We start from the raw sequence: 21,339 nt of genomic DNA on the forward strand, positions 1-21,339 counted from the left end.
ACTGTCTACCACGTGATGACGCTTTGATGAATTCACTCGTTTTACTGACTGCTGTTTATTGGGTGATTTTAATAATCTTGTTTTTTTTTTAATATATAGATATGTACCTATACAATTTGGCTGGTTTGAAGAGATCCTCATTGTAGACAGAATACCTAAATGGTTTTTTTTTACGTTTTTTATTCTTTAGATTTGAGTAAAATTTGGCTGACTTAAAGAGCTCCTCGATCCGAAATAATTACTAAATCCCGAACTGGCACAAAAAACGTATAACATTTTCCGTTATATTACGAACTTTCCATACGTACCGCTACGTTACGAACGTTATTGACAAAATGAGGAACTAAGTTTACAGGATTTCTTTTTTTTCAAAATTTGCAAAACAATTCCTTTTTTCAAAAAATCTAATATTGTATGCTGAAGCGATCAACATCAAAATCAAAGTGATTTGTTAAGATTTAGTTAGTGGAAACCGTTTTCTCCCGAAATGAAATTTCATAGAAAAATTACCTTTATTTCGTTAGATTTGAAAAGCTATTCTATCCTCTTAACCACGGAATTTCATACAAGATCCGTCCGTCAAATCCGGTTACAGCGACGAGCAACGACGTTTTTAAACGGTTTTATTTAGCTCACCCCGTTTGTTTTATTCTTGGGTCAAATTTAGTAATTCAAATTTCACCCTCTTCCTGTCAACCGAGCTCTGTTTCGCGCACCGCACGGGAGTACGGTGCCTACAGTTAGCAGGATGATATGTGACTTTCGGCTTTTTAAATATTTTAGTTCGGGTTAAATATTGCTAGCCAAGTAACATACACACACATACATTTTTGTAAGTTTGTTGACAATTAAGTATAGTATAGTCTTCCACATCGATTTCGATGACGGCGACCTCAAAGTCATCTGCGCGTGATCTTATTTATAGTGGACCTGCGGTTGCGCGGGTGCAAGTCCTCGTCACTCGTCCTTACCTTTGTGGCCCAATGGGCCGGAAAACCGGTACGATCGGCAAAGGTCAGGATGCAGTGGAAAGGCCGCAAGCCACTAAGTGGATTCTGACTAACGCCCTTAAGGTTTTCCATACTACCTTGCTACATCAACATTTAGGAAGGTTTAAGTCGATATAGACTTTACATTCACGGGAATCATCCGTGAAATACTCCACAGCTGCTCGTGGATGTAGTCCCCTTTCCTAGGTTTAGCGTTTAGCCCACTGACGTGGCTGCTCGGGGTGTGGCTGTGGCCGCTGTGACTACAGCTTCTTGGAGCCACTAGGAAAGAGATTGCAGAGAGAGAGAATTGGAACTCTCCGCTACACCCCAATTAAATATTGGGGTACCATCGAGCTCATATGATGATGAACACAGCAATGTAATTGTGTTTGGATTTGTTAGGTTTGTCGCGATGCGTAATGATGTAAGTAATTATTTTAAATGAAAAACATAATTAAAATTGGCAGTTCGTTTAGTACGTCATCCGGTTAGTAGGACGTATGTACATTAGCAGCTAAACATGAATCGCTTTCCACTTTTTCCAGGCAATTCCCTAGAAGTCAAAAAGCAAGCACAATTTCCAACACTCCAAAAAATTCTGGAGATTCAACATGTCTCATCATCATCATGTGTTTTATTGACATCTGGAAAACGTAACCCGATGGAAGATAGTAGGTAAATACTTAAAAAGTTCTGGAGTTTACATATTATTACAGTACCTATTGTAACAAGACAAACATAATAAAAAAATATTTGGTTGGTTAATCAATAAATGTTATAACTACCCGAAAAATTACATATTGTTTTTTTACGATATGTAATGGCTCCTCTACACGATGGCCCAGCGTAGGCCAGTCCAAGGGACGCATTTATGCGTTAGAGGGAGCAAGTGATATTGCTATCTCATTCCACCGCATAGCCGCGTCCCTTAGACTGGCCTACGCTGGGCCATCGTGTAGAGGAGCCCTAAAATCGGAGGCAAATTGACATAGGTACATAAAATATTTGCATTTGTTTGTAAAATGGCTGTTTTTAAACCCTCTATACATGAGGCCAGCGTTGTTCAATTTAAGAATTACACAGTTACGAGTATGACCGCCATCATATCAAAACTTACCAAGACAAATCTAATTTTAATTTGCTTGAAGCATAAGAGTTTAATACAAGGCCTCTGATTTTTTTACAGATCCAATGTGTTTAGATACAGTACAGTGTGCTGAAAATGGGTGTGGATACAGTGCATTGTCAAGTGGTTCAAAGAACGATTTAAAATTACATGAACAGTCGTTTTTTGAGGTCGCAAACGCCATCTTTATATTTCTTTTTACACTTACATTTAGAATGAACATGGTAGGAGGCAACTAATCATATTGACAACTATCACAAGATGGCGCTGCTGGCCGTGACTGTTTACTATAGCACTCTCATAGATGGCTTTAATAATCTGCAAAATAATTTATTGCATACGATTCAATTATACTGATTGTCAGACGGGTTTATTTTTTTGAAATAACAAAATGACTTATACATCATTTGAAATAAATAATATATAGTAAAATCAATAGGCAACATTGTCTGTTGGAATGCAGCCACGACAGATGGCGCATTTATTCAGTAAATGACCTAAAAACGCTCATGCCAATGTACCGTCAGGGATGTGTGTGTGTTTAGCGAACAAGGAAAATTTAGTAGTGTGTGTGGGTGCGCAGTGCAGTCCTTCCGTCTAGCTGTCAACGGTTCGCTGTTGTCGGAAAGCGAGTGCGAATCTTCCAAAAATGATTTATAATTTATTAATTTTCTCTTAACCTAGAGTTATGTATGACTATACCAATACCTCCGAAGATATATCACTATCTTGTTGTTTAACAAGTACTTACGCAGACGATAGACACTATGCAGTGTCATCCACCGTTGGAATTAGAGGAATTACCAAAAGAAGACGAAGAAAGACTAGAAAAAGTGTTCGCTAAATTAGACATCGACGGAAATGGGAAGATCGACATCCATGACCTGTCGGTCGCGCTCAAGGAGCTGGCTCCACACATTAACCGAAGTTATGCAGAGGTTAGAATTAATTTTTTTATTGTATGGTTTATGGAATAAATAACGGTAATTTCACCTCGCATCGCTATTCCTGACGAAACGCCGACACGTGTGGCTCACTCGAGTTATGACTCATTCTAATTTATTCATATATATTGGAGTAGCAACTAACAATTAAAGTAACAATACAAACGCACGTATATACCTACAATAGCAACTGTCATAATGTCATTTATAATTTGCACAGTTTGAAAATAGAATTTTACAAATAGATATTCTGATTGCATGTTTTGTGCCAAAAGCGAAATTCTTTGTATTGTAGAAAGTTCTTCATGTTCAAGTTTCTTGCTCTATTGGCTGGCTAGTGGCTACTTATGTTTATCATTCTTTATCTATGTATCGTATTTTTTACAACCTATTATAAATTTCAATAACTATACTTTTTTTACAACAACGTTAAATTATTGATTAATTTTAGAAAGCAGCCTAATTTTCTCACTGTCGGAACTGTAATATTTTGACATCGACTTGATAAATAGATTGATTTATCTTATGTCAAGATTTAGCCAAAAATCTCATCCAGGTAATCTATGATAAGAAGAAAGATTAGGTATATTTGTTATTCTTATGCAAAGTAGGGTATATTGAAAATATACAGCCTTGAAAGTGATTTAGACAAAATAATGTTTAGGCAGCTGCCTAGACACATTAATAATTAATATAGCATTACTCCACAATGTCACAGATTAATTATATAAAAACAATCATGAAAGACTGGTCTGACCTAGTGGGTAGTGACCCTGCCTATGAAGCCGATGGTCCTGCATTCGAATCCCGGTAAGGGTATTTATTTGTGTAATGACCACAGATATTTGTTCTGGAGTCATGGACGTTTTCTATTTATTTAAGTATTGGTATGTTATATATATTGTAGTCTGAGTCAATACAATTCAATTTGTGTAAGAATGTCCCTACAATATTTATTTATTTATGAAACACAGTTCAGCATCAGGTTTTAGAACCTGCTGCAAATTGTGCTCAATTACCAGTTTCACTAATTACTGCTATTATAATTTCAAAACTATGTAACCATCAAGGTGTGTAAAGCAAGAGTTGCTTAGGACAAATAAAAGTAAAAAATGCTGAGGTATAATAATTATTTAGTATCCCTCTCACAAATGAGTGTGCCATGAGTGATGATTACTCCACTATGTCCCATGACTGTGGACACCACCAATGCTCTCCAAGCCACTCTATTTTGGGCCCGGTGTATGCTGGCCTGTTATGTGGCTTTAATCTCTGATGGTATTCTTGCTCCCAACACATGTCCATCATTGCGCTTCCTCGCCATGCAGCCAGTAATGAGCTCCTTAAGACTATCTGGTCTTGTTATGCTTGCCCTATGTTTGTGATTTTTTTGTATCGGGCGAAACCGAGGATTCAAATTGATACAGTCCCTCGAGAAAGGCCTCAAGATTGCTAATTATTAATAAATAAATTATTAAGTATATTATAACCATGAAATTAGTAAAAGTATTTTGGATGATGTTAATTTAATGTGTACAATTGCTCTTAGTACAAACAATTCATATGAACTTATATTACAAGCCAACATTTAAAAAAGACCTCTTCTTGCTCACATTGTCCCAGCATTTTTGCCATGGCTCATAGGAGCCTGGGGTCCGCTTGGCAACTAATCCCTAGAATTGGCGTAGGCATTCGTTTTTACAACAGCGACTGCCATCTGATCTTCCAACCTGGTAAAAAAAATACACCTCTAAGAAAGTGACCATAAGGTTGTGTAAATTTATTATTGGAATATTGGCCTGTATAGATATTTGTGAACTCGACCATACCCTGCTTGCACTTGCATCACTACAATTCTCTGTTAATAATAAAAGGGAAGAGAATATTTAGCCCCTATTTATGATAAGATCTAAGCATTAATGTGTTTTATAATTTAATTGAAACAAGCCACACTTTTGTGATGTCAATCACAGTGGTTGAAGTCAATTGAAGGGTACTGTACTCTTGCATAACAACTCAAGAACATGATAGACTAGTTTTTTGAAACTTAAAGAAACATTGCACATAACTAAAAGTATCTACTCTTCCAGTGTAATAAAATTTCAAACTTCTTTTAATTTTATTCATTTGAGAAAAATAAATATTATAATTAAATTTGACACATTATCTTTTAATATTATATACATAAAACATTAAACATTGGGATGTTTAATGTTTGTGGTGTGTATGTTCCAAAGTGTCAGCATAAAAGTCTAATTTAGTATGAAAATATGACGGAATAGGTAACAAATCAAATTAACTATATTATTAAAACCACCATATACCCAAACCAAAGTCAAAAAGTACCCATTTATAGTCCTAAAGCTTCGAACTATGGTCCTAACTCAAACTTCTGTTTGAGGCACAGTATTAGGAAGGTGTATTTTCGGTGTCCACTGGTTAAGGTGTGAATCTCTTATATGAATGTCATAGTTTGAAGGCTAAATATTTTATAAATAGTTGAAAAAATACAGTCATAACCAAAAACAATACTGTATCCCTAGTGTAAATTTATTCGATAGCGAAACGTGACGTACGCGTTTGTGTTAAGTCTCGTTTTGTATGGGATTTAGAAACAGCGCGCCAAACGGGACGTTTTGGAAACTCAAAATCCCATACAAAATGAGACTTAACGCAAATCCGTACGTCACGTTTCGCTATCGAATAAATGTACACTAGGGGTACTGGTATTGATATTTTACTAGAGTTGGGTGTTTATTTTTACGGTAAATAAAATGTTTGTTTCATCCTCATATTAGTTATATTGTTATATACAAGATTTGAGCGTTTCGCCGCCACGTCATTGAAGAAATAAACTGTCATCAACGCCATATCAAATATTGCCCTTCATATGAAGTCGTGGCGTGTGGAACACGAAATGTACTGACTCTATATCAAGTCAATGGCTAAAATGAATTTAATTTTTTTTTATGTTTGTTCTGTATCATGCATTACCTATTTATGCGCTTGTAGTAATTCCACTTGTGTCAACATCACAGACAAACAGTTGCTAAGCGCAGACTTACCATTGAGTTATTATTTCTATGGAGAAGCCATACCAATAGTCACAATCGGAACGTGAACCACGCGACCAAAACGACCTGAGGGCTTACCGCGAACCACGTTCGACATGTTGCCTCCCTGTCACACTTACGTAAGAATTTACTAGTGCGACAGAGAGGCAACACGACGAACGTGGTTCGCGGTAGGCCCTCTGACCTAAAATTCATGGCGCTTAAGCGTTTAGGTCGCGAGATTCACGCTCCTCATGTTTGTTCACCATGGATTGTTGTCAAAACAACAACAATTCATGGTGCAAAATACTGGTTTTCTGTGCCGGTTCCGTACGTAGTAATAACAGTTCTTAGACTTACAGAGAATATGGCATGCAGCCAAGCTAGAGCTGAGTAATTAGTACTAATGCATGTTTGTGATCTGCAGGCATAAAATACCATTATGTACAGTCCGCATCAATCGTAGCGTATGAAACAACGCCCCAAAATAATCTGCAAACCTCGAATATTTTTCCATATAGAGATACATCTCTACAGTTTGCTTTCAAATGTATCTGTCACAATCTACTTGTTCTACCTATAAAGACTTATCTCTTTTTGTTAAGCTATTAAAAATGGCAGATACGATTTGGCACTTAGATGCGCTGCTTTAGATGCTGACTGTACTTCTTATTTTTTACAATATCTTAAAGAAAATCTCAAAGAAGATTTATAAAGGAGGATATAATGAACTAAAATCCTTAAACAGCTAGACTAGGTACATAGTCCCTCCCTGTTTAAATGTAGGACTAACTAATTTCCATTAGGATGATATAATAGTAGCACAATGAAGGTCTTTACTATATACAAAATAATAATTCACCCAAACATAATATATCTGCATCTACGTACATCACATATCAGTTGAGATAAATCCACCCAGGCGCGTAACTAATCAAATAATTAACTTAAGTGCCTTTAAATCCAATGGATACTAATAACGCCCATGGTGCATGTGTGTCTTTGGGACTGTTATTTTCGTGACATTAGTATGGAAAGGTCCTGGACAGACCTGGGGCCTGCCAAAATTACAATCGAACGTCGACAAACGCAAAACTTTTTCAATTGACAACTGAAAAGTGAAAGCGGTGACAGTAAATTTTTATATCACTGTCCCTAATTTTTTTGGAAGTTTAGAAAGTTAATTTATTTTGAAACATAACATTTAAGTAATAACAATACTGTAAATACAGATGTAGTGCACAAATAATTTTCATCGTATTTTCACGGGAACTTACCAACGTGTCTTGCTATTTCAATCAGTCTCGGTACAAAAAGTACTGACATTGACTGAACTAGCATGACAAAATGAACGCTTCCGAGAATATACGATGGAATACAATTACGCACTACATCATGTAACATATTACATATTAGTCATATTACATATTTCAATAACTTTATTCAATGAAACCCAAACGAATTGTAATTCGAAGAACTGGCACAAGGTTCAACATTCGACCCATCAGGATTCCAGTTTCTATTGGCATTTTATTTACACGGTTTTCATTTGACTAGGCCTCGGGAACGTCGAAAATTAAAGTATAATCGAAGTTTCGTCTATTTCCGTCTCTATTGTTAGAATGCATAGACGATTTTAGAATTTCGATGTTCGCGGCACTCGCCCGAGTAAGAAGCGGAGCAACATTAAGAGAAAGCGTCAGTGGTCAGTGTTTAAAGACTAATCAACGTGGCTCCTGAATCACTGGTTTTTCCCTGTAGTGCACGGAACGGCTGCTTTTTGTAAAGGTCATTCTGATCTTATTTATTTATTTACTGTATTGGAGAAACAACAGAAGTAGTACAATAATAGTATAAATGATAAGTTATCTTAGAACTTATCCTAATTATTTGGAGGTATATTCATTTTTGTATGGAGTAACTGTCAATGTGATATGTCTTTGTTTTTTTTTGGTACTTTAACACATTTTTTAGTCAATCCAATAGTGAAATCGAGGAACTGTCATACGGATTATCATTGGCCGCGTCAAGTTTGCCTAATTATGATTTTAGCAGTCTATGTATGCAGGCATGTCTGAGTCATATGTTCCACCGTAAATCAAAACTGCTGAGCCGATTTAGGCGGATGAGGTGTCAATAGTTTCATTTTTATTAATTTTTATGACGCGGGTAATATAGGCTTCATCGTTAACAGATTTTAGAAGACCAGCATATTTTACGTGAAAATCCGTAAGGTCAGTCAGGGCAATGGCGACTATGGGTCAAATGCGACTAATCTAAAAATACAAGGAGTCTAGAGCTATTAGAGCCACATGTATTCATGGCACACTTTCGCCAGTCCTAAAAGAGAGTTCACCTATGGTATAAGTAGTTCTAATAGACTGACAAATACATTTTAGAAAAATTGCATTTGCCTCATAGTTGCAATTTTCCTGGCTCATGGTTGCAATTTAACAAGCCGGTTTTATGGAACTAGGTTTCTAGGCTTTATATTCTTAGATTCAAAGTACTGATATGATACGTATTGATCGGGGTAAATGCACCAGCAGTGGGTATAAAATGGCGTGTATTAACGTTTTCCGACTGAACGCACTGGGAACTAGTTAAGATCGGAAATCGACTTGCCAATTAAAATGTTCCGAGTTTACGCTAAATCGGAATGAGAGTTGCTGAAGCGAGGAAATGGAAATTAGCTAGTTGACCTTTTGATTTCGCGTTTATATTAAGATATAAATCAAATATCTGGAATATGGCAGCTCTAGAGGTGTACAAAGCTAAGGCCGCGTTCTCACTAAGTCGTAACGATGAATAGTCGTAGCCTTCATATTTAAATGCAAGTGTTTACACGACAGACGACACGATAATGGTAATCATTCATTCGTGGCTTATATATTTAGTTGGAAGTGTTTACATTAGGATTAGTATCGTTACAACATAGTGGGAACGCAGCCTAACTCTTGGGCCTGACAAAGTGTGGCAATTTGCTATGAAAATATGAAGCTTATATGACACTGTTACACTATGTTGCGCTAAGTTTTCATGCTAAGTGCTACGTGAAGTTTGGAATTTTTATACGGAAATGTGTACATTTTTCATGCCAAGTTTGTGCAAAGTTAGCGTAGTCAGAGTCTAACTTGAATAACTCTATATTATGTGCATAGTTCTGACTCACTCACACACCGGAGCGGCATGCGGACCAGATTGACATGCTTTTTGAACAGTATTTCGGCATACTTTTAGCATAGGCCGAGTAAACCTCTTACCACAGATAAAGATTTTATACTGTTAAACTAAATACACCAATCATCATCAAATAAAGGATTTGATACAATAAAAGCAGACATAACTTGGAAAACTCCCCTACGGCCGCCATTGCCGCGATGCTCATCTGTCAGTCCTTGCCGCGCTATAGTGATGTGACCATATCCAATACCGATTGTAGGCTGCACTCGAGAAAGCCTCATCATCGGTTTTCAATACATTGCTGAGTTCTCAACTTATCGATTCTCTTTAATGATTGAAGAAAATTACCATTAGCTGCACTAAATAGCAGGTGAACGCATGTGTCCTGCGAGTGACCTAAATTTAGGCCGTCTGTGTCGGCGTACTAATAATATCACTGGAACAAAGTATGTGGTTTATTTGTCGATACGTTGGGTACTCGTAAATGCGCAGGAAATACCAATTATAATATGTACATGCTCTAGCACTATTATCCAACACTAAAAGTAGGACTATAACGAGCTTGCATACATGCAAGTTTCGCCTAAGAATTGACTTTAATTAGTATGTATCGTTTCCACCAGTTTATACGATATATGTCAATGTTTAGGTATCTGTTTTTTCTGGTGTATTATACTATTAAGTATAGGTAGGTGGTAAAACTGGTAAAGGTATCTCCCTTAGCGTCCTTAATCTCAGGGTGCTCATGACCTGTCACGTCACGTCTAATGATTCGTCCAGATCTTGAGACTTAAAAATCGCTTGTACTACACGCTACAGTTATTCCTCATAAGTTATTGCCTTCTCATTTCTGACCTCAACTACTTTATTGTTCCAGAAATTCCTGGCAAAGTCCGGCGGCAAGGATGCCGGCGACATCACGCTCTCTGAGTTCATACACTACGTGCGCGAGCACGAGAAGAACCTGCGGCTGCAGTTCTCCCATCTCGACAAGAACCAAGATGGTGCGTATCACAGCTGTTCGTGTATATCTTATCTTATCTTCTGATTACCGGGGGCCCTTGCGGATACACTTCGACCCATAGGGATCTTTTGTGTAGTTGCCCCCTAAGGAAAGACCCATGTTCGTGTATATACTTGCCAGTGACATCACGAACTTGCAGCTGCTGTTTTCCCATAATGACTGCATAAATTTTCCAAAATCGCGAAGCTGTCCTTTATTTATTGCTTGTATAATTTACCAGAAAATCGTAAGAATTTCTCCAACTATTTGCAAACTTTCCGCAATCTGCACATCTGTGCAAAAAACATTCTACCAGTTTCGCTTACGATCTCCAGCTATACCATATTGACACTTCTTAAAATGCTAGGAAGATTTTGGAGTCCTGGTGATATTTCATCTATCTTATCTATAGCAGCCTTTAAAATGTCTCTCTTTGAACATATAACATGATTCTCAGGATTTCGTCACGGCTTTCGATTCATAGCCATCTGCCTCCGGTTTTTGCCCGCTTTTTCACAGTTGTCCTAATATCTCATTCGGGTTTGACCGCGGGTGTTGGAGGGTTTCCACTCGTATGTCCGTCTCGCCCAGTGGCTAAAGTCCATCTTCGCTATGTGACCTGCCAATCTTCGCATTCTGCACCTTGCACCTTTCTGTCTTGATGAACTAAACGTGCCAAATTCATTGAATGGGGGCAACGGGATCCTGCGCTCACGGACTCTCGGTGAAATGGGGGCGCCAATCGGGCTAGGAGCCCGTGGCATTTTGCCCGCTTGCCACCCTATATAAATAATAATGAATGTTCTGTTCCATTCTATTCCAGAAATTGATAAATGCTTTTTTTCTCATTATTTTCAGGTATAGAGTCTGTGCGACTCTTTTCTTTCTGCGTAGACTCTACGAGTTTTTTTTCTGCCACAATGGATGTAAAAAAACTCAGTAATATAATAATCGACTTGAAATGTTGATTTTTTTTTGGATAAAATATACGAAACGAAATACATTCGAACGCGGCAGTTCATGGAATGCCTCTTATATATGTACGAGTATAGTATAGTTTGAATTAACATTTTTACAGATTTTATCATTGCATAACCAAACCTTGGTACCAATACCAAGGATTTATCGGGACGTCAAGCTTCGTTTACTTTCATATGGACATCTCGATGTTGTCAGGCGCATGCATAATGTATTGTTATGATTATGAATAAACCACGGGACTAGATACATAATGTGTGGTGACGTCAACCGCTCAAACACTAACAATAATAATCGAATATTAGTAAGTAAAATCTATTGGTTTTAGGCACAAAAAGATACGACAGCCTTATGATGCCTTGTTTCATGAAAACATAAATCCTTAAAGTTAAATAAAAATAACGCTAAAGGATAGATGAGAGTTTTTAATCTTTATGTCAATCATTAACTGCTTTTATAACTTAATTAGCCTTTGCCCTCGACTTCTGTGTAAAACTTCCAGTCTTTTTTTGCGCCCCTTGAAGCGAAATAAAAATACATTTGCGAGATATAGTTACCTCAGCCGTAAAAGTGCATGGCTACTTTATCAATGAATTCATTCATAGTTTCACCATGCAATCTCGCAGCACACTGTACAGTCACGTCTGAAAATATCGGATACGAAAAATGTACCAAAAATATGTATACACTACTTTAAGTAAAAAAAAACAACGGATTGCACTCCGGGAGTGCCGGCAGAAGTGAAAACTTGAATATTAAGGTTGTGCATTTTTGATATCTTGGAATGGTTAGAGAATAATTTTGCACGAATTGCTTTAATTATCAGTATAAAAGTACTATCATTTATATGGTAAAACACAATATTCATTTATAGCGCTATCGTACACAAACATGACAATTTATATTACATTAAAAATTGTACACTTCAGAACTATTACAATTATTTAACATTAAAAAAATTATCTCAGAAAAATCAAACTTCCATCCATAATTTCAACGACTCTTACACCATCATCATTACTAGAACCATCATGGAGTTTTGCGATCAGGTCACGTGTCCGTCTTACGAATTTTCAATATGACGAACCTGTCGGTCACGTGACTTGTCGCGAGTTTCATATTTTTTCCCCATCAAAAAAGTGCACAGCGCCGCTAAAGAAGTTTTCACTTCAAAATTTTTAAAAAATGTGTTTCGGACTCTGGTTCCATAATTTGTTAGTACAATACACTTTACAACTACAACACTGTACAATTTACTTACAACTTGTGTTAGTGTCATAATTTACTTAAACCTTAACCTAATATCTCCGGGGAGAGGCCTCTAGTGCGTGCCTTAAGCCCCGGGATTAAGGCAATACAACTTTTGAGAGGACTGTAACCAAAACCGGGACTTATAAAGGCTGGTGTTGTTGTTAATATTAATCTTATCTTTATTTTTACAGGGAAAGTGGACCTGGAGGAGCTCATATCTGCATTTGCCGATCTCGGGATAGCCGTCGGAAGGAACGAAGCCACCAACCTGCTAAAAAGGTTAGACTGCAATGCGATTTCACTACTATTAAGGTCGTCCGCTAGCAGGCGCGGTAGCACGTAGCGGGTTTACGAAAAATAGTATGAGTACCGCTAACTGGCGCGGACGCGTGCCACGGGGATCGAAATGTTTCCACTTTCAAAAAGAAAGTTTCCTTCGTTATCTGTAAAAGTAATTTAGAGTGTTTTTCCAACTCTTTTGAAGGCGCATCAAGGATTTAGAGCGTCAATATGATCTATAGAGTGTGAAATGAAAAGGACCGAAAATAGTTTTCAACTGGCTAAGTATACCAGTTTTAATTTTATGACTATGACTATTGTCAACACACAATATGGTTGCACTCTCATGGCAAACAGCCAATGTACAGGGCCGTCTTATGCGGCAGAATGGTACAGATAAAATGTAATACTGTTTCCATCTGTGGATGTAGTACATATAGACTCGAGCATTTCACTTTTTTGAAGAACTCGCATCTTTTTTACGAGACCGAGCTAAATTCCGATTCTTATAAGTCGTCGGGTCGAGTCCTTTATTAAGTCTTTTTTAAGCGTAACTCGAAAAGACTCGAGCCTTCGAATATGGACTCCGTCAACAATGATGTAGGTTTTATCTAAATACTAGTAGAAGAAAAGACCATAGGCTATTAGTAGCAGAAAGACAAGGCTCGACTGTATTTTTCAGACTCATATAGGTAATACACACACCCTACTCACACTCAACACTAGACCCTACTCAGAGTGTTGTGTTCCTGCCGGTGAGTAAGGTTGCCAGAGCTCAACGCGGGTGTGGAGTGTTTGGGTCGGCAACGCGCATGTAACCCCTCTGGAGTTGCAGGCATACATAGGCTACGGGGACTGCTTACCATCAGGCGGGCCGTATGCTTATTTGCCACCGACGTAGTATTAAAAAAAATCAAACCGAAACTCTAGTTATTTTCAACTTGTTACAGACCCGAATCTGTTTAGAGGCTTGAGTCCTTTTCAGAAAACTCTCATTTTATTAACAATAAAATTCTAAATGCATTGTGTTCATGTAACGGAGTCTTTATTCGGAGGCTCGAGTCCTTTTCAGATGCGCTTCATTTCGGGATTCGATTCAATTCGGGACTTTAAAAAAAAACTTTTTAGCGCATATTCTCCTAAAAACAAGTCACGTTCTTCAAATTTAGAGTCAAAAGACTCACGTTCTACTACGAAAACATTAGAGTCGCTAGTGTGGGGGTGTCTTAGGCCTTGGTCTCCGGTTGATGCGTAGGGGGCTATGTACAGCGTACACCTTCACCATTTACCTATATGCAATAATATGCATCAAAGTTTCTCTTGAACGGAACGTTGTGAAAGGGCAACGGTGAACAAGACCTTACTGATCTGACATAAATATATAAAAACAGCAATGATACTTTACATGCATTTCGATTTTTTGTTATTTCTCTGCACAGCGAATTTTAATGTCTCTGACTTGCATGCATTTGGGCCGATTTTTTTTGTTAATGTTTGAATAACATTTGGCCGGTTTGAAGGGCTCGTCATACTGGGCGGGATAAATAGGAAATCTAAGAGTGTCCTGATAAAAATGTAATAGTGTAGTTTTCCATTGAGTGTTGAGTTACGAAAATACCACATACTTATTCGTAACTTAGTGGAAGATTTTTTAGTATATATAGTGGAATTACTGGTAAAATCGAAGACGATAAGCCGACACGCAGGAGCTGAATGAGGTGGACAGACCAATTTCGCTCAGCTCTTGATGTGACGCTCCACGGTGCCCTGCATTCGACAGACAGAAAGAGGTGGCGGCAGATTGTCAAATTGAAGCTGGTCCCTAGAAGCCACGACCCTCAGTGATGACTGATGAGGAAAACGATGCAAGGAGGGAGGGCGAAATTGCGCTCATACTGTACAAAATACGGAATCTATCATCTAAATTTTATCGAAGTCTGATAAAAATAAATTCGACAACAAAATAAAATCGGCCCATTTATAGTTCATATTACTTTATATTTATCGGTTCAAAGAAAACAATATTCTCAATTTTTTCTATACATAAGTACATTTTAATTTAAGTACTGTTTAAATTAGACCACGCGCACGATAATATATACCTGAGAGCTTTATTAACGTAAGTCCACACGAATGTTTACACAATTTTATGACATATGCTATTAACAATAAGGATTTCTTTCGCGTTTCAAACTAATTGACTTTAGTTATTATGGCTCTAAGGTAGAGTTAATGTCTGCATGGTAAATTGCCAAGGCCAATGAAATTACTATCTAGTTCATACTAAAATAGAATATTCTGTATGCAAAGACCACGCATAAGGCCATTTAATACGAGTAGGAGAGTCAAAAACTCTAACATACGTACTGTGGTATAAGACCAATCCTTTTTTACCACATTGATGGTGAACAAGCAATTTACCCGCCTGTAATATGAAAAAAAAAGAAAAATCAATCTGGCATGTGTATGGTTTTTGTATGATAAAAATTAAAAACAAATCTAGTATAACTGTATTATTGTTGAATTTGTAGAGTTAAAACATGTTAGTATATCAGTTTTTTTATATCCCACATTTTTTTTGTTTCAATATCACAGATCATTTGATCATAATAATGCACAACAAGTCCCGTAAAAATATACCCATGACACGCATATGGCTTTACCACGTGACTCGCTGTGCAAGATAATTATTATTGGTGGCTGTTCCAAGGAGAGGATTTCGATTTTATCATTGAAACACAATTAAATACGTCGGCTATGTACTAATATCAACACTTAACTGACCATGGACAGACCTGTCAGTTGCTGTATGGACAGCATGCGTGCATTTTACTCGTACTATTCGTCGTTTCATTACATTGACATCTACCTACAAAATGTAAACAATGTAGGTAATCAAGTACTGGTGTTTCAGAAAAGATGCGTGGCCTAGTTTTTGGTGGTAAGTCATCATGTAGCCGGCTTCCACCTGTGGTACACATCATTGTACATACCTATCGCTATCGTTGTCCTTGTCATTGAACACTGGAATCATGCGATAGGAATACATCGGCTTACATTTTGACAAACTTAAAGTATTTAGAATTATCGAAACTCGAAAGTAGTCCAAATTCTTAAAACATTTTCGTAAACCTACGATACCTTAACACTCAAGCCTCCAAAGGACAGCATTCCTTACCTCGACAATAATGTACTATTATTATGCAATCCCATCAAACACCCTCACATCACTTAAAAAGCACAGTAATTGAAAAAAATATATTACGAAAATTAAATGCTTCTTGCATAGTATCTAACTTGTTAAAGTATGTTAGTTCTATTTCTAAAGGCCGCCATTAAGCCCGCAATACAATGGAGTTTACAACCCTACTACCTAACTTAGATATTTGGTGAGGTACTTAGTAGTTAAGTAATTCTAGTACAGGGTTTAGGACAGTGGTGGGCAAACTTTCTTCATGGAGGGCCATTTCAGAGGAGGGCCAGAATTGCAGCAAAAATGCATTTTTATGATCTCGCTGGTCATATACAAATTATTTCGAAGGATCGGCGGCGAGCCGGATAGAATCCCATCGCAGGCCGGAGCTGGCCCTTGGGCAGTACTTTGCCCATCGCTGGTTTAGGACTAAATTTAAGTATCTAATTGTTGCTTACATTCAGCCGTACATAGCTAAACCATAATAACAAACTGTATAACAACGGTTCACCGACTCTCTGTTGTGTTAGACCTATGGTATTCTTTGTATAGAACTTACACCAACTGCTTCTGCTGTTCCTATTTTTTTTATACAAATAGTGGTAAAATCGGCTACAATATTTCGATTGTGCAAGCATATATATTTATCTGTCTGCTTTAAGTGTACCTATGCAATTACTGTTAAAAGATGTTACCACAGCTTTTGTATCTGCAAACTTAAGATACATACAAAATTTCATGAGTTTAATATGTAAGTACTTTTAAGCCATGCTACCGCGACATCGTAAATTTGCATGGAAACTTTATGAACTATGCAGCTTCCTGTACATCATAAATGAAGCATATATCATATATGATATCTCGCTATTACCCCACATAGGCGATCTTATGCTTGCAAAGTACTGCTACACCGCAAGCCGCACCACCCTACTTGCCACCATTAGGGTACACTAACCGAAAAAAGCGATTGCTCTCTCATGTTAAATTAGTATCGGGATGCCTTTACGTGGTGAATTCATCTTACATAGCCTAAATAGTAGATACATCTAATCCACCTGAACGCAGTGTCGGTCTCTTCACTCTTCCCAGTTTGTCCGCAGGATGGACCAGGACGGCAGTCTGAATATCAGCTACGACGAATGGCGGGACTACTTGCTGCTGGCTCCGGCCACCGACATCCACGCCTTGATCAACTTCTGGAGGCATTCTACTGTGAGTACCTTACTTTACTATACGACTTCCTGCCATTTTATGGGCAAACAAACGAACCGCCTCGCGTGAGAAAGACGTAAAGCGTGATAGTGATAGGATAAGGCCCTATAAACATTAGACATAATGTTTTATGCCGTTGGTAAAATTACAAAAACCGGACAGTGATATCACGTTAAAATAAACATAGGACGCATTAGGATAGCCTTAGATGGTAGGACCGGCTTTCTAATATCAGGACATTTTAACTCAGTAAAATGACAATGTGGCTGGGCAACAGTTCTAGGCTTCAAAATGAACGCGTTGGAGCGGTTCTTCTTCACTATGCATAACGACTTTCATAAAAACATGCACCGAAAGAAATGTTTGCGTAACAGTAACAAAATCTTTTGTTATTAAAATGAAACCTTCAGTAACTTTGTGTTTTTTGGGAGTACCTATAAACGGGGAAGTTTTTTTACTAACATCGTCCGCGTAAAACTTGTTTTACAGCCGTTTTTGCGTAATTAAAAACTCAACTGTAAAAAATATACCACATTTCATGCATAACTTAATATTAGGCCACTACAAGTTTCAACTACAATATGTTAGCAATCAGTTCAATGTTGATTACGACTAATGTAGCCCATTATGGTGATCTAACAAAGCCATGAGATCATCTGCGTTGATTCGCAGAACTTTGGTTTGAATCGAAGGTTGAGTGACGTCACTCCGATTCACAGTTACTATTGATGTAATGAAATGAAGGACAAGGACAAAGTTCGTTATATTAGAAATGTCATATATACGTTAACCAGACTTTACTTCCAAGAAACTACACTTTGTTTTTTTGTGTGGGCCAATTTAAGGAAACAATACTCGTGTTATTTCTACATGATAACTATGATACGGCGTCTTGAGCGATTTAGTGGTTCAATAACGTTGCGCCTGGAAATAAAGTCACGGCAATGTTCAGTTTAGTATTATTGCTGTGGCTTATTTCATTTCAAAGGTATTACTACTTTTAGGATACGTACGGTCACGTCTGAAAATATCGATACCAGGAAACTGCTAAAAATATGTATACACACCCATAATATGCAGGCTATAAGGTCATGTATTCATATTTTTGGCACCTTTTTGGCATCGATATATTTAGACGTGACTATACTAAGTAACTTCTTTGACACGCGTTCAAAGTCAAACCGCGTATTAGTCATAAACATATTTTAATTTTTATTCCAAAGTGGCGATTCCACTATCAGCTACCACATCGAACGAACTGGTCAACGTTAAAATATGGATGTGGCCTATGCTTAAGCTTTTTATATGCAAAATCCCACCAAATCGGCTAGTTTAGCCACGTTTTTCTAAGACAAAGTTACTTTCACATCTATAAATATCAATCTAAGTATACAAATTCTTATCTATTTCCGCTTCGGACTTGACAGCGGATTACCATCTGTAACTGTCACGGCGAAGGTCAAAGTCCCGACGATATGTTATCACTTGTCAGTTATTGCATTTGCGAACTTGAACATGCAAAATATTACACGCTTCGTGTATTTAACTTGTTTTGATTTTTGGTGGTATTTTTGATAGTATCCCATGTATAGCATTGGGTTGAGTAAGGTAGGTAAAAGTATGCGGTTTTCAAACCAATACCTATTCATTACCTACCGAGCACGGACTCCGTTTCAGATGGGGTAAAAATGCTTTTGTTTGTCCGGCTGTCCGGTTGTTCTCCTCTACAGGTCGCATTTCTCAACAGATTCTCGTGAAATCTGATGAGTAAGTTCGATATATATATTTTTTTTTGCCCTAAGTATTCGGATTTTTTTCAATAGTGCTGATGGGGGTTCGCGAGGTCTACAGCTCACAGAACCACTAGTTTATTAGAATTGTCGGTAGAGTCAAAATCCTCGAAGGTTTCGGCTATGGCCAGATGGCATGACAAAGAGGTCTTCCCATTTGGTAGTTTTTTATGTACGCAAATCATAGCCAAGATTTTAATGTGTAAGGTAAAAATGATACTGGGATAAAATCGTCATTATTTCTGATATCACTTTTCCATGTTGTTTACATAGATATACAAAATAAATACCGTATTGTTTTGATAGTACGCTGTAACGGGTCGTAAACATATTTGTTTGCCAGCCATCCACAACATTGCGCAATTGAAGCGTCCACTTCAGGCAAATTGCTTTGCAGAGTGTTTGTCCGGTTAATACTGCCATCGTACCATCCCCTGTGGCGTTGTAAAATGGCTATAGGTACGAATAGAGACTAGATAGATAAGATACTCCTCTAGACAGCCCGACAGTCCGACGGACGGCAATCAGCGATAAGCGAGTATTTTCTTCACGGGCGAGTGAAGAAAGTAGTACTCGTGCGTCGTTGCTAGCAGCTGTCTTAGGTAGACTTCAACTACATAGGTTTAATTTAAAAAAACATACAGATAAACTATCAATCTTGCAAAGATAGGGTAAGAGATGTAGGACAATCAAAACAAGCCGGCACCTCATTAGCGATTTCTACAGATATTTTTTTGATTTCTAACGATTATTTCTTTAGGTTTCATAGCCATATTTTAATAACAAATAAATGTTTGGCGTTGGTCAAAGGAAAGGGAAGGTTTTACTGTAAACACAGCATATGGTAGCGAGTTAACGGGCTAGTGGTCCACGAACGATTTTGTAATAAATGATTTGATGGGCGAGAATCATATCAGTGTATGTCAGGATTTTCAGGGTATATGTCCGGACTGTCAACATATTCCATTTTCCCTAAGTAACCCTAGAGCCAACAAATTGTGACATGGTCAAAGTGCGGCATCATTCATCAAGTAGTCCAATTGCGTTGACGGGCCGTATCAGTGTGACTGATCGCTAAAATAGTGTATGATTGAATGATGGGTGTGTCTGCGCGTAGTAAGTAAAAATGGCGGCTGTACTAAACAAACTTAACCCGTTAACCGACCATATTATAAGAAATCCTCAATTCAAGCCTCATTGCCACCTTGTACTCCTAGAAATTCTGCTTAGACAAGATAAGACTGCCCCACTCCGAGCCAGGAACATGCCTGCTCCGGACTAGCCGGCATACCAGGAGACGAAATTTTGTGGGGAGTGACACGCTCTGGGATGGGAGAAGAATAGTTATAATCAGCCGGCTATGCAGGCTAAAGCCAATATTGGAAGGTAGGTGGGGAAGGTTATGTCGTCAAATGAGAGCGTTGGTGATATGGTACTCGTCGTTTCCATTTCGGTCTTTGTAATATCTTGTATCAAGTGGGTCGATAAGTCATCTTGAGATACCGTTTGCTCGTAGAAAAAATACAGAAAGGTGACTTTATAAGATGGTATTTTAAAATTAAATCCCACTAAGTCTTTAAGAGATCGAGTAGATTTAGCGATGAAATCGTCTGTTCCTACCTAATTATTTTACTTATGGCCTTGACTTTAATAATTTATCAGACATTTTCAATACTTACCCCCTAATAATCAGTGGGCGGAAGTCGAGTGCAAATAATGTAAGAGGACTACTGATGTTTGACAGTGAAAAATCACGAAATATGGTTTCCTGCCCTGCCTAACTCCTTACTCATTATACCTCTATTACCTCTCGTATTTTGTAACATGAAAAGAACTAGATAGATATAAAGTTCAGTATAAGTGTGACTGATCGCTCGTATATTGAATGATTGAATGATGGGTGTGTCTGGATACTACGCTGCTGGCTAAACGGGCCAAGACTTGTTAAAAATAACAAGCCCAAGTAATACGCGGTTATCACACTGATGCGAATTCGCGCGTCGCTTCGATGTATGAGCATGAAAGCACGCATAGCTTGTACGTATACACCGCCATACGCTGTGGGTTATCGGTATATCTAAAATATCATGGTGCTTTGGTTAAATTGTACCTTTATTTTATTTTACCCATTTACCAAAATTCCTAGATTTCAAAAAGAGGCAGCGTCAAAGTGAATGAATCTCAGAATGCCTAGTTTTTTTTTCTCAAAATACCAAAATTTTAAAGTTTTAATAGACGGGGTATCATTAATCCCTTAATCTCACAATACCTAAATTATTGAGCAATATAGCAATATTTTCCAATATTGTCGTCTTTAGTTCCAGCAGACCGTTAA

The 21,339-nt window shown here is 37.7% G+C and overlaps 1 protein-coding gene across 1 annotated transcript in view; it reads left to right on the forward strand.

The window, feature by feature from the left end:
- The first annotated feature begins 2,673 nt into the window (after nt 1-2,673).
- LOC133522254 (calcium-binding mitochondrial carrier protein SCaMC-2) overlaps nt 2,674-21,339 on the forward strand; it is a 71,366-nt gene continuing 52,700 nt past the window's right edge. Inside the window, exons 1-4 of the mRNA XM_061857561.1 lie at nt 2,674-3,056; nt 10,176-10,302; nt 12,722-12,809; nt 17,103-17,214. Coding sequence (XP_061713545.1) covers nt 2,886-3,056; nt 10,176-10,302; nt 12,722-12,809; nt 17,103-17,214 — 498 coding nt within the window. The 5' untranslated portion in view covers nt 2,674-2,885. The remainder of the gene's footprint in view (nt 3,057-10,175; nt 10,303-12,721; nt 12,810-17,102; nt 17,215-21,339) is intronic.

This window comes from Cydia pomonella, chromosome 1 (genome assembly GCF_033807575.1).
Source record: "Cydia pomonella isolate Wapato2018A chromosome 1, ilCydPomo1, whole genome shotgun sequence".
In the NCBI taxonomy this organism is placed as follows: domain Eukaryota; kingdom Metazoa; phylum Arthropoda; class Insecta; order Lepidoptera; family Tortricidae; genus Cydia; species Cydia pomonella.